The sequence below is a fragment of the Pristiophorus japonicus genome, chromosome 13 (genome assembly GCF_044704955.1).
Source record: "Pristiophorus japonicus isolate sPriJap1 chromosome 13, sPriJap1.hap1, whole genome shotgun sequence".
Classification (NCBI taxonomy): domain Eukaryota; kingdom Metazoa; phylum Chordata; class Chondrichthyes; family Pristiophoridae; genus Pristiophorus; species Pristiophorus japonicus.
This window is the reverse complement of record NC_091989.1, coordinates 172998654-173013048: the sequence shown is the minus strand read 5'-3', so window position 1 is coordinate 173013048 and position 14395 is coordinate 172998654. Positions and strand designations below refer to the sequence as shown.

The 14395-nt window shown below is 48.4% G+C and overlaps 1 protein-coding gene across 5 annotated transcripts in view; it reads left to right on the top strand.

Annotated features, from left to right (window-relative positions):
* Window positions 1-14395, top strand: part of gse1b (Gse1 coiled-coil protein b) — a 643131-nt gene that overhangs the window by 572024 nt on the left and 56712 nt on the right. For all 5 annotated transcript variants that reach the window (XM_070898265.1, XM_070898264.1, XM_070898263.1 and 2 more), the window contains 2 exons: window positions 7285-7451; window positions 9658-9852. In XM_070898265.1, coding sequence (XP_070754366.1) covers window positions 7285-7451; window positions 9658-9852 — 362 coding nt within the window. The remainder of the gene's footprint in view (window positions 1-7284; window positions 7452-9657; window positions 9853-14395) is intronic.

Sequence of the window (14395 nt, the reverse complement as noted above, 5' to 3'; positions counted from 1 at the left end):
TAAACCAACCACACACAAACAGGCCGTCAGTCTTCTCTAGGGTGAAACAATATTATGCTTGGCTGTTCAGCTGTAAATACTGTTCGTCGATGTAGTGCAGTAACAAATCAAGTTGTGTTTTGAACGAGCTGGGGTAGTATTTGGGGAGTGCGTTCCTGTTCACCAATCTCTTTAGCGGCGTGGTAACGCTTTCAAGTTTCTTCAGGGTATGTTACCCTTGTGGAGTACGCCGAGTTCAACTGCGAAAGGGGGCACGGATGAGAGGATGGAAAGACAAGAGACAGCTGGCCGCCTTTTGAGGCACGGGGTACACGAAGAGGGAAGGATTTTAGGTCAGAGGTTACTCGTTTACTGTTTGTCACAAGCCATAATCCCGATTTGGTCCGGGACCCCGCTCACGAACACTGCGATGCATGACGTCAAGGGAGGAATGGGACATTTGCCGATTGTCCTCACAATGAGCTGCTGATTTGTGTCGCGCCACTGATGGGGAGATGCCAAGTGGAGGCCAAGTTCTTTCCCACAGGAATAAGAGGATATGTAAAAGGGATAGGTGGAAAGGGGAAATATAAGCTGAATGATCGATAATCATTATATTAAGTATTTCTACTTTAAACATGTCCTCCCACCTTTCTGTATAGGGGGAGAGATTGAGTAGACTAGGCCTATATCCTCGAGTTTAGAAGAATGAGAGGTCATCCCATTGAAACATACAAAATTCTTACAGGGCTTGACAGGGTAGATGCAGGGAGGGTGTTTACCCTGGCTGGGGAGTCTAGAACCAGAGTCACAGTCTCAGAATAAGGAGTCGGCCATTTAGGACTGAGATGAGGAGAAATTTCTTCACTCAGAGGGTGGTGAATCTTTGGAATTCTCTTCCCTAGAGGGCTGTGGAGGCTCAGTTGTTGAGTATATTCAAGACAGAGATCGATAGATTTTTGTATACTAAGGGAATCGAGGGTAATGGGGATAATGCAGGAAAGCACAGTTGAGGTCGATGATCAGCCATGATCTTATTGAATGGCGGAGCAGGCTCGAGGGGTTGAATGGCCTACTCCTGTTCCTATTTCTTATGTATTTATGTACTTATGTTCACTTCATTCCCCTCGAGGAATGCGCTTGCATTCTTTTGCTGGAGTGGGAAAGGATAGTGAGCAGCAGTGAATCAACATCCCACAGCCAGACTTTGGAGGCCTAGAGTTAAGTGGAGGGACACTGGTGAAGGGGAGATGGCCCACAAACAGTGATAAACCCCACAGCTTTAGGTGATACCTTGACATCCAACGTTATATCCTCTTGTTTTACACTGCCTGACTTACCTTGTTCTGGCCTAAGCGAAGTCCCTCTGTTAGATGGATCTCGGAGCTGTTGCCCATGGGGGCATCTGACAAGACATGTTCAGTGAGATAACTGGCAGATAGATAGCGTTCTGCAGACACACGACGTTTGGGGGATGAGGTGGTGGTGCGGGGGGAGGAAATACTTGGGACCATACGAGGCGGGCAAATCTTTTTAAAAATATTGTTACGTTATTATACTTCATCCCAAATCTCCTCTTCAGTTATTTGTCTGCTCTCTCAGGTGGATGTGAAAGATCCCATGGCACTATTTCGAAGAAGAGCAGGGGAGTTATCCCCGGTGTCCTGGCCAATATTTATCCCTCAATCAACATTACTTTTTTAAAAAAAAACAGATTATTTGGTCATTATCATATTGGCTGTTTGTGGGAGCTTGCTGTGCGCAAATTGGCTGTCGGATTTCCCACATTACAACAGTGACTACACTTCAAAAGGTGCTTCATTGGCTGTAAAGCACGTTGGGACATCCGGTGGTCATGAAAGGTGCTATATGAATGCAGGTCTGTCTGGTTTTTTTTTGTTTATTTTTTTGGCTCACTATGATTTTTGCTGTCTGTTTGTTATGTGGCGCATCATGGGAACTGCTCAAACCGGAATTTCCTGTTTCTAATAAATCTCTGCAGCTGACTGGCAGCTGAGTTGCTCTTGTGGCGGGAAGTTGCAATAACCACAGGAAGAGAGCGAGAGAGAGAGAGAGAAAGGGCAGGTTTGCGATTTTAGCACAGAAAGCATTTCAGTCACACGTGGGACATCAGTAAGGCCAACCGCTGTGAAAATCTGCAGCACCGGCGATCCTGACATGGAGTTAGGGTAACAGGTCAGCTTTCTGGGGATGAGGGGGTTGACTTATGAGGAAAGGCTCAGTAGGTTGGGCCTCTACTCTTTGAAATTCAGAAGAATGAAAGGTGATCTTATTGAAACATATAAATTATGAGGAGGCTTGACAAGGTGGATGCAGAGAGGATGTTTCCACTGATAGGGGAGACTAGAACTAGAGGGCATAATCTTAGAATAAGGGGCTGCCCATTTAAAACCGAGATGAGGAGAAATTTCTTCTCTGAGGGTTGTAAATCTGTAGAATTTGCTGCCTGAGAGAGCTGTGGAAGCTGGGACATTGAATAAATTGAAGACAGAAATAGACAGTTTCTTAAACGATAAGGGGATAAGGGGTTATGGGGAGCGGGTAGGGAAGTGGAGCTGAGTCCATGATCAGGTCAGCCATGGTCTTATTGAATGGCGGAGCAGGCTCGAGGGGCCGTATGGCCTACTCCTGCTCCTATGGCTCAATGGTTTCGGTACCATCCGTCAAGGTACGAAGCCATTAAGACCAATGAGTTTCCAGATGTGATCTCCGGCCTGTGCTGTGTTAGTTATCTCTGTGTGGCCGCAGTTTGTGTGCCTTAATTAGCCTCAGAGCCTGGGCCAAGAAACGGGGGGATGTTAGCCCAGTTTCCTGCTTTGGGTCATAATTCAGTGGCCCCTGCTGAAAAGCGTGTGTGAGAATATTAGGTGAGTTCAACAACAACAACTTGCATTTATACAGCGCCTCTATCGTAGTAAAACATCCCAAGCAACGCTCCCTCTAAGCCCCGTTAAAGGGGCCACGCACCCAAAATAAAATTAGGAGGAACATTAGTCCCAAGGTGCTTCAGAGGAGCGTAATCAGCCGAAATGTGACAGGATTTGGTTTTGAGGATCTCCTCGCATAGACTCCACCCAGTCATAGTCAATGTGTGTCAAATCCAGTCACCCCCATCATGTGGACAAAGAACATAAGAAATAGGAGCAGGAGTAGGTCGCTCGAGCCCGCTCCGCCATTCAGTAAGATCATGGCTGATCTTCTACCTCAACTCCACTTTCCCTCACTATCCTCATGTCCCTGGATTCCCATAATATCCAAAAATCTGTCGATCTGTGTCTTGAATATACTCAAAGACTGAGCTTCCACAACCCTGTGGGGTAGAGAATCCCAAAGTTTCACGGACCTCTGAGTGAAGAAATTTCCCCTCACCTCAGTCCTAAATGGCCGACCGCTTATTCTGAGACTCGTGGGTGAAGCATGTGACTTAAGGAGGGGTATTGGAAGACTGTCAGTCTTTATGGGACTGTATCCCAACAAGAGTCAGCACCTCACCGAAAGGAGAAGGGATAAATTAAAAAAGAAATCTCCTTCTGTAAACCCTGAACAAATTACACTGTTCGCAGCGTAGAATGATACCGCACAGAAGGAGGCCGTTTGACCCATCGTCCCTCTGCTGGCTCTGTGGTAGAGCTATCCGATCAATCCCGCTCCCCTGCTCTTTCTCCATTTCCCTGTTGTGCTCCTCAATTAAAGTAGGCAGCCCTGCTTTTAAATCAATTGGAGAATCATTGAACAACAATCTCTCTAAAGACTTCCTCAGTGGCTCATCTGTGAGAGTTTGAGCCACACAGACCGGGAAGGTCCGATAACGCTCCTGTGAAGCGCCTCGAGGCCAGTGTTCCCCCTAATGTTTTTGGGCGGTGCGGCCCATTCAAATTTCCGCGCACACGCGGGTTTTCCAGTGCCGAGCTCCAGTCCGCCTCACGGCTGTGCAACTTACCGGGAACATTGCTTGGGATGTTTTACTATGTCAGCATAAGAACTAGGAGCAGGAGTAGGCCGTTCGACCCCTCCAGCCTGCTCCGCCATTCAATAAGATCATGGCTGATCTTCGACCTCGACTCCACTTTCCTGCACTATCTCCATATGCCTTGATTCTCTTAATATCAAAAAATCAAAGGCGCTATGCAAATGCAAGTTGTCGTCATTTGATTCCCAGTCTATGCTGATTGGACTGATACCATCTCGGGTATCTCCCCCCTCGAGATGTGCTCCAATAGGTCTCGGCGCTCTTGGGCGAGCGAGGTGGCGATCAACCAGCATTGCCCACTCCGGATTGCTGACTGGAAGTGGCTGTGTGGAGGCTGGCTACGGACAGGATACAGCCCGTGGCTGTCCGACACTTACCACCCACACCTGTGCGAAAATAAAGGCGAGGAACTGGAGGGGGAATTGTATGGAACTGTACCCCAGCAAGGAGTCCGCACTTTCAACCTCACTAAATTATCCATTCGTCATCACATTGCTGTGTGTGGGAGCTTGCTGTGTGCAAATTGGCTACATCTCCCTCTTAAGTTTATTTTGGCCCATGTACCATTCAGATTTCCGCGCATGCGTGATTTTTCGATTTACACGAGGCCTTACCGAGCGCTGCACCACCGCACAGCTTAAAGGGGACGTTGATTACAGCCGTGACTACACTTGGAAAAAGTACTTCATTGGCTGTAAAGCCCTTTGAATCATCCTGAGGTGGTGAAAGGCACCATATAAATGCAAGTGTTTCTCTCGTGGAATCTTTCATATCGCAGACAACCTTGGGTTTAAATGTCTCATCTGAAAGGCAATGCCTCTGACAAGGCAGCACTTCCTCCTGAGGTGGTGAACGGCGCTATATAAATGCAAGTCTTTTTCAGTAGGAGTGGGAAGGCTTTTAACGTCCAGTTACAGATAATTTTATTTTTTTTAAAAAAGGCCTTTCTGCTTCAAAGGGAGTGAAAGGGGCCATCATGTGACACCTCTTTGATCTGATGTGGTCGTGTTTTGCAACAAAAAAAATGATTGAATTGTTTTTCCTCGGGTGGCCTGATATTGAAAAGAGCCGTGTGTCTGTGCTCGTTCCCTGAACTTTGATTTTGACTTCTGTTGACATTTTCTGAACCACTTTAACGCTTCGCCGAGCATTCAGGGGGCCTGGGAGATTCAGCAACTCTCCTACCAGCATGAAAAATGCATCAGAACATTTTAGCCTTTCAAGAGGGGGGCCCCGAGAGAGAGCGCACTGGCTGGAACCTTGCCAGGAGAGGCGGGCGCGAAGCAGGGTAGATCAACACGCTGGCTCAGAAATAGCATTACTGACATTTAATATTACATGTTAGCGCAGTGGAGTCAGGAAGGGTCAGTAATTATCAGTGTGTAAGCCTGCGTTGCAGCATGGCAACGTCTTGAGAGGGGAAATGGTTCACCAAATGTGACTTCCCTTAAATGGAAACACAGCCACTACCCCTCATCAAAGTGCTTGTCAGCAGTGCTGGGGCTGTGGGGTCAGGACAATCTAATCTACCGTCTTTCGAATCTTTTACAAAGTGGTGTGCAGGCAGAGGGAAGAATTGCGTGTTTTTCTTTCTCGTTCGATTTGTTTGTCTAAAGCTTTGTGCCGTATTTCTGTTCCTCGTAAAGATAGGAAACCCCGGTGGAACATTAGCCGCTTCCAGCCGGTACACCCGGTCTAGCCTCAGCCGCTTGTGTGAGGTAGTGGAGGGCAGAGCGCTCATGGACCTGGACCAGTTCGATTAGCCCCGTTGAGGAGAGGACTCCAGACGGTTTGCGAGTGGTTGGGAGGGGAATAGAAAGACCGATTTATGCAATGGTGGTACAAAGCTAGTAGTGAGATGTAAGGCTCGATTTTTAACTCCCAATGGGGTTGGAGTGGGGTCGTGCAGGCGTGAGTCAAGGCAGACGTTATTTGGTTTGGCCCTCTGCAGCCTGAGGCCTAGTCGTGGGCCCCGCAGGAGGTGCAAGTGGGCCCAGCGGGTGGGGCTGGGATTTCGGGCAGCCGGCGGTGCCATACTGGGCCTTATAAGGCAAGTGTCAGCCGTGGCTCAGTGGGTAGCACACTTGCCTCTGAGTCAGAAGGTTATGGGGTCAAGTCCCACTCCAGGAACTTGAGCACATAAATCTCGGCTGACACTCCAGTGCAGTGCTGAGGGAGTGCTGCTCTGTCGGAGGTGCTGTCTTTCAGATGAGACGTTAAACCGAGGCTCTGTCTGCTCTCTCAGGTGGGCGTAAAAGATCCCATGGCACTATTTCGAAGAAGAGCAGGGGAGTTATCCCCAGTGTCCTGGCCAAGATATATCCCTCAATCAACTTAACAAAAACAGATTATCTGATGTTTGTGGGAGCTTGCTGCGCGCAAATTAGCTGCTGTGTTTCCCACATTACAACAGTGACTACACTCCAAAAGTACTTCATTGGCTGTAAAGCGCTTTGAGACATCCGGTGGTCGTGAAAGGCGCTATATAAATCCAAGTCTTTTCTTTTAAGCGGTTAGGAAGGAGATCGCGAGGATATCAACGGTCAGGGGGAGGGATTGCAGGGGCACAGGAGGTCCAAGGTTTCCCTGTGATGCCTGGACGAGCATTCCTGCTACTCGTGGCCCTCGAGGGTAATAATTAAATGAAGTTACCCTTCGGGATCTCTTTAGTGCGTGATTTGCGGGCCTCCGATTGTCAGGTTGACCTCTGTGGGGAGGCCACGACAGCTTCCCTCACGTTACAATTGAAGTACATTGAGCGGTATCCTATCCTCACCCACCACCCAGAGAAATATTGCCTAGGACACCAGCAAAACACCCTTTTCATTTTCAAATAGTTCTTCTGTGTTCCCCTGGACAGCCAGTTTTAATGTCTCACTTGAATGAAATATCTGCCTAGATTATGTCTCAAGTGCATCTCGGGATTGGAACAAAACGTCTATATATTTAATAATCGCTACAGTTTTTTTTAACAAAGAGAAATAGTTTCAAACAGAATTTAGCACATCTCATCATCATCATAGGCGGTCCCTCGAATGAGGATGACTTGCTTCCACATGAGTTCACAGATGTTCCAGTCCTGAACTCCAATTGATACCTGTGCGTGGATTTTGTTGTGACTGTTGCACACCAGCCAACACACGGGCTCGAAAGAGCTAGGTCTTTATCCAGCGGCAAGGGTAAAGATTATCTACAAAGACTTGAGGTGGAGGCACTTGTTGAAAATAAGTTGTTTGCCATCAATCCAATCAGTAAATGAGGTGGAAGAAACCGCTTTTTGTTTCATGCTTTCTCTCTCTTTGTGCATTGTGCAGCCAGAAGCTGTGTCCCGAGGAACCAGCAGAGAACGGATGCACACAGAGTCACAGCACCAGTCGGAGAAGGGAGCCGCATCCATCACGTCTCATCTCCTGGGGACCCCTTACGCCTTCGGTCTGACTCACAGCACGGTGGTTCAGGACTCACGCTTCCCTCCTCTCAAGTACGTTGACGCTGCGGTGGCCTTTTTGATGTAGAGCATTTTTTTTTAGAATCATCATCATCATAGGCAGTCCCTCAGAATCGAGGAAGACTTGCTTCCATTCTAAAAATGAGTCCTTAGGTGACTGAACAGTCCAATTCGAGAACCACAGTCTCTGTCACAGGTGGGACAGATGGTCGTTGAGGGAAAGGGTGGGTGGAAAGGGAGCAAACATTGGCGACGAGATTCAACACTGTCTCCAGTGCGGCAGCGCCGCCTGAGGAAAAAAGTGCTTGAAGACCAGGCCCTCAAATCCACCACCAAGCTCATGGTCTACAGGGCTGTAGTAATACCCGCCCTCCTGTATGGCTCAGAGACATGGACCATATACAGTAGACACCGCAAGTCACCGGAGAAACGCCACCAACGATGTCTCCGCAAGATCCTACAAATCCCCTGGGAGGACAGGCGCACCAACGTTGGCGTCCTCGACCAAGCCAACATCCCCAGCATCGAAGCACTGACCACACTTGGAATCATAGAATGGTTATAACACAGAAGGAAGCAAAAGCAAAATACTGCGGATGCTGGAATCTGGAATAAAAACAGAAAATGCTGGAAATCTCAGCAGGTCAGGCAGCATCTGTGCAGAGGAAGTAGAGTTAACGTTTCCGGTCGATAACCTGCTCTGACGAAGGGCCATCAACCCGAAACGTTAACTCTGCTTCCTCTCCACAGAAGGAGGGCATTCGGCCCGCTGAGCCCGTGCTGGCTCTCTGCAAGAGCACTTCAGCTAGTCCCACTCCCCCGCCCTTTCCCCGTAGCCCTGCAAATATTATTCATTTAGATACTTACCCAATTTCTTTTTGAAAGACACGATTGAATCTGCCTCCACCATCCTTTCAGGCAGTGCATTCCAGATCCATTTTTCAAAAAAAAATCATCAGGGACTGATCATAGAAATTTACAGCACAGAAGGAGACCATTTGTCCCATCGTATCTGTGCCAGCTGACAAAGAGCTATCTAGCTTAATCCCACTTTCCAGCTCTAGGTCCGTAGCCCTGTGGGTTACGGCACTTCAAGTGCAGATCCAAGTACTTTTTAAATGCAGTGAGGGTTTCTGCCTCGGCCACCCTTCCAGGCAGTGAGTTCCAGACCCCCATCACCTGGGTGAAAATCTCCCCTCTAATCCTCTCTGAACCTCTTATCAATTACTTTAAATATATGCCTCCTGGTTATTGACTCCCCCCCCCCCCCCACTAAGGGAAATAGGTCCTTCCTATTCACTCTATCTAGGCCCCTCATAATTTTATACATCTCAATTAGGTCTCCTCTCAGCCTGTTAAATGAACTAAAGCCATGAGGAAATATGCAACATGATTGTACGGCCATTGGTATTTCGTGAAGACATTTTACAATAGATCCCCACCTTTAAGTCCAGTTAGTGAGGGCGCGACTTCTTCTCTCAGCCTTATGTGGAAAATTACTGAAACATTATGTGGGCAGTGTGTCAAAGAGAGAAAATAATTGGTGTCAGGGTGATCATTCTGTGATTTTGATAGGTTTGGTTTAAAGCCACATGCAATGGTTGGGTGCCCAGTTCTTCCAAGGTGTGGGACCATTCTGTGCTAAGACATGGAGCCACGCTTATCTGCCTTTCTGTAACCTTCCTGTAACCTTATCGTCTACCGCTGCCCATACTTACCCTTTCACACAGACGGATAAGATGTTGTGAGTTACAGGGTCCCCTCCACAACTGCTGCCCCGACCAATCGGTGGCCGGCTGACAGGAAACCAGAGAGTTGGACTGGAGACCCTCCCCTCCCTTCTCCTGGGATAGTGCAGTCTGCGGTCCTCAGTGAGAACACAACCCAATGTCAGCAAAATCTGACTCTCCTTTGAGGCTTGGATTCCAAGTGTGAGCCTGTAGGTCGGAAACCCAATGCATCCTTCTTCACTGTTTATTTAAGGGTGTTGCAAAACAAATATTGGAAAAATAATCATAGTTCAGGCATTAAAAGCATTTCTGATAAGGCCACTTCTCTGATAAGATCATTGTCTGAATAGATAACAATTCCAACTCTGATATTTTTTAAAGAAATCTTTCTCTGGAGTTAAACTTTAAATGCACTTTTTTATGGAAAATGATCCAAAGGAACATGTTTGTTGCGCGAGGGTATGTACTGACGTGCAACAATTAAAACCTCTTTGCATTTATCCGCGCAGTCTCCAGCGACCTGTTCCTCATGTGGTCACAGCTGGCAGTGTCCAGGAAGAGTATCTCCGCAGCTTCCGGCCGTATCACACCGGGGAGGAGCTCCGCATACCGACACTACCGCCAATGGGCCTCGAGGCAGCGGCCACTGCCTACTACCACTCCAGCTATCTCGCACATCACCCGTTCCCCCACCCGGCCTTCAGGTAAGGGGAGAGCTCTTTGCTTTTGTGGATGGAATATGAGACGCCCAGATCTGGACGTGGACTGCAGCAGAAGCGTTCTGTTCCCTTGACTTCATAGGACTGCTCAATGTCAGTCGTGGCTCAGTGGGTAGTACCCTCGCCTTTGAGTCAGAAGGTTGTGGGTTCAAGTTCCACTCCAGGAACTTGAGTGCACAAATCTAGGCTGACACTCCAGTGCAGTGCTGAGGGAGTCATTATAGGCAGTCCCTCGGAATTGAGGAAGACTTGCTTCCACTCTTAAAATGAGTTCTTAGGTGGCTGTACAGTTCAATACGAGAACCACAGTCTCTGTCACAGATGGGACAGATAGTTGTTGAGGGAAAGGGTGGGACAGGTTTGCTGCACGCTCTTTCCGCTGCCTGCGCTTGGTTTCTGCATGCTCTCAGCGATGAGACTCGAGGTGCTCAGCGCCCTCCCAGATGCACTTCCTCCACTTAGGTCGGTTTTTGGCCAGGGCCTCCCAGGTGTCAGTGGGGATGTCGCACTTTATCAGAGAGGCTTTGAGGATGTCCTTGTAACGTTTCCGCTGCCCACCTTTGGCTCATTTGCCGTGAAGGAGTTCCAAATAGAGCGCTTGCTTTAGGAGTGTCGTGTCTGGCATGCGAACGATGTGGCCTGCCCAGTGGAGATGATCAAGTGTGGTCAGTGCTTCAAAGCTGGGGATGTTGGCCTGGTCGAGGACGCTAATGTTGGTGCTTCTGTCCTCCCTGGGGATTTGTAGGATCTTGCGGAGGCATCGTTGATGGTATGCTGGTATGCTGCACTGTCGGAGGTGCTGTCTTTCGGATGAGATGTTAAAGCGAGGCCCCGTCTGCCCTGTCGGGTGGAAGTAAAAAAACCAACGGCACTAGTTCGAAGAAGAGCAGGGAAATTATCCCCGGTGTCCTGGCCAATATTTAACCCTCAATCAACATTACCCAAAAAAACAGATTATCTGACTATTATCACATTGCTGTTTGTGGGAGCTTGCTGTGCGCAAATTGTCTGCGCTTTTCCCACATTACAACAGTGACTACAATATCTCACCAATACAAAAGTATTTCATTGGCTGTAAAGCACTTTGAGACGTCCGGTGGTCATAAAAGGCGCTATATAATGCAAGTTTTTCTTTCTTTTACATGGTTCCTTTGTGTGAATGGATTCTTATATCACTTCTTCGCACAGGTGGGGAAAGCAAAAGATCTCATTGTTTGGAGCTCCAAGACCCTTTGGTCACCACGATGCTAATTTAGTTACCGATGTGCAGTGCCACACGGAGACGGCAGCCAATCGCCAGTCTGGGCTGAGTCAGCTGACGTCCGGCAGTGCAGCAGCGCGAGTGTGTTAATTGTCCTCTGTTTTCCTGGGGTATAATTTCCTCCAATAGAACATTGGGAAGACCAAAGGCCATAGCCTTTAACCCACCCACCAACTCTGTTCCCGATTCCATCCCCCTCCCTGACCACTGTCTGAGGCTGAACCACACTGTTAGCTCCCTCGCCTCTTATTTGACTCTGAGATGGGCTTCCCACCCCCTATAATTGTCATCACCAAGACCACCTCCATAATACCGCCCATTTTCACCCCTGTCTCTGCTCATTTGCTGCTGAAATTCTCATCCATGCTTTTGTTTCAAACTTCTCATCCTTGTTTTCAAATCCCTCCATGGCCTCGCCCCTCCCTATCTCTGTAATCTCCTACAACCCCCCCCCCCCCCCGAGATATCTGCACTCCTCTAATTCTGCCCTCTTGAGCATCCCTGATTATAATCGCTCAACCATTGGTGGCTGTGCCTTCTGTTGCCTTGGCCCGAAGCTCTGGAATTCCCTGCCTAAACCTCTCCACCTCTCTACCTCTCTTCCTCCTTTAAGACACTCCTTAAAACCTACCTCTTTCACCTGCCCTAATTTCTCCTTAGGTGGCTCGGTGTCAAATTTACTGTCTCATGATGCTCCTGTGAAGCACCTTAGGGCGTTTCACTACGTTAAAGATGCTATATAAATACAAGTTGTTGTTGTTGTTGTTATCTACAGACTTGACTATTCCTATGCTCTCCTGGCTGGCCTCCCATCTTCCACCCTCTAGAAACTCGAGCTGATCCTAATCTCTGCTGCTCGTGTCCTAACTCGCACCAAGTCCCATGCAGCCATCGGCCCCAGTGTTCGCTGACCTACATTGGCTCCCAATCCAGCAACACCTCCAGTTTGAAATTCCCATCCTCCTGCTCAAACCCTTCCACCGCCCCCCTCTCTCTATAGCCTCGTCCAGCCCGACAACCCCGCCAAGTTGTTGGGGAGTAGGAAAGAGGAAAAGCAACCATAGTTCCCACTCCTGATTGGTATCCAGTGTCTCCTGCGGGGAGCGTGCAGTGGTGTCGGGGGAGGGGAGGGCGGTATGTGCAAACGTGGACACTGGCTGTGGGAGGCTTTATCATCATCATCATAGGCAGTCCATCGGAACCGAGGAAGACTTGCTTCCACTCTAAAAATGAGTCTTTAAGTGGTTGAACAGTCCAATGCGAGAATCTCTCTCGGAGGCTTCAGTCTAATGGTAGTGGTAGCCAGTGTTCCCGTTGAGCTGTGTGGCCTCGTAGCGCTCTGCAGGTCGCGCGCGGGCCGCTCACCAGCTTTTAAATGGAAAAAATACGCATTGGTGGGGAAATTTGAATGGGGCCTGCACACCCAAAATCAATGAGAGGGAACATTGGTGGTAGTAGGTTCGGATATAAAGACCGGTGACCTTCCAAAGACACCTGAGCAATGCTGACACTCATTGAACTATGGCTCAATTTTTTTTAATCAACGGCGACCCACATCAGTGCTGCCCAGTTTGAGAGAGTTCTGGTTCTGTAATTGACAGGAGCTGAAGGAGCAATGGGAAAGAGGTCAGTGATACAAGTACAGAAACCACCTGATATAGCCCCGGGCTACAAACATGAATTGTCCTCCTAACGAAGGTAACAGAAGAAAAGTAACGTGGAGGCCCCCTTAGCCCCTACTGTGACACTTGCCCAATCTAGATTTTGAAAGGGGAGGTAATTATTTTGTGAGGACCCTGAGGCGTTTTGTCTCATGTTGCTTTTTAAAAAAAAAAGGTGCAAACTGTGGTTGTTAAGTTTTCTGGTTTGCCTTTTGAAGCAAGTAAAGTAAACACTGTTGTCATTTTATAACAGGGTTTGTGAGTTGATGACTGGAATGGAAAACGCTGCCAGTTTAAGCAAATGTACCTGAAGCTTTTGACAGAGAAGAGGGATCAAGGCAGCTGGAAACTTGAGGACAAACAGAAGGAATGTGGGCTAAATAAAAGAAAGATTTGGATTTATATAGCGCCTTTCACGACCACCGGACGTCTCAAAGGGCTTTACAGCCAATTAAGTGCTTTTTGAAGTGTAGTCACTGTTGTAATGTGGGTAACACAGCAGCCAATTTGCGTGCAGCAAGCTCCCACAAACAGCAATGTGATAATGACCAGATACTTTGTTTTTGTTACGTTGATTGAGGGGTAAATATTGGCCAGGACACCGGTGATAACTCCCCTGCTCTTCTTCAAAATAGTGCCACGGGATCTTTTACGTCCACCTGAGAGAGCAGACGGGGCCTCATCCGAAAGACGGCACCGCTGACAGTGCAGCACGCCCTCAGTGTCAGCCTAGATTTCTGTGCTCAAGTTCCTGGAGTGGGACTTGAACCCACAACCTTCTGACTCAGAGGCGAGGGTGCTGCCCACTGAGCCACGGCTGATACTTAAAGTTTGAAATGCGGCCTCAGATGGAGCAGAGAGTGACAGCAGCGGGCACACAAAATCAGTCTCTGCGAGTCACTTATCACACGCCACCTAGAATATTGTCATTGGCAAAAGTGCGTCGAGCCTGTAAACAACGTTCCCTCTAATCTGTGTGGCCGTGCAGCTCTCTGCTGGTCCCGCTTCGGGACCGGTGTTTCCAATGGGTGGCCCCTCCCCTTAAAGGGGCCACGCTCCCCAAAATCAATTGGGGGCAACATTGCCCGTAAGTATGAAATAAGATTAGGCGTGGCTGTAATGATCCCCACGGTTGAACAGCTTCCCGAACACTCATTGTCTGAGCTTGCACACTAAGACTGCTGACAGCGTTGAGAGTCTCACCCTGGCAAGAGTCAGCGCCTTCGGAAAAGGAGGCCACTTGACTCGAGCAGAAATAGTGTGAAATGCTTTCTCTGGTCTGTACAAGTGAAACATCGAGCAAGCTATAAACAAGACCATGTGTGCCCTTGGGCTCACAGAGCTGGATTTTCTCACAAGATACTGCTGGCAAAGCTTTGTCAGGCAGCTCGTACTGAAGCTTATTGATACAGTAAGACCTTGTTTAACAATGGGCAGTTGAGCAGGACAGGGCTCCTTTTGTCCAGCCGTACAGCCTGGATTTTCTGTAAGGATTTTCTTCAGTAGGGACCACTTACCACTGCAAGCCTCCAGACGCGGCCCTTTTCTCAATAGCCATCCTTAAAGGCGCTGTGTATTCATTGAGGCAATCACTGGAATGCTTGCC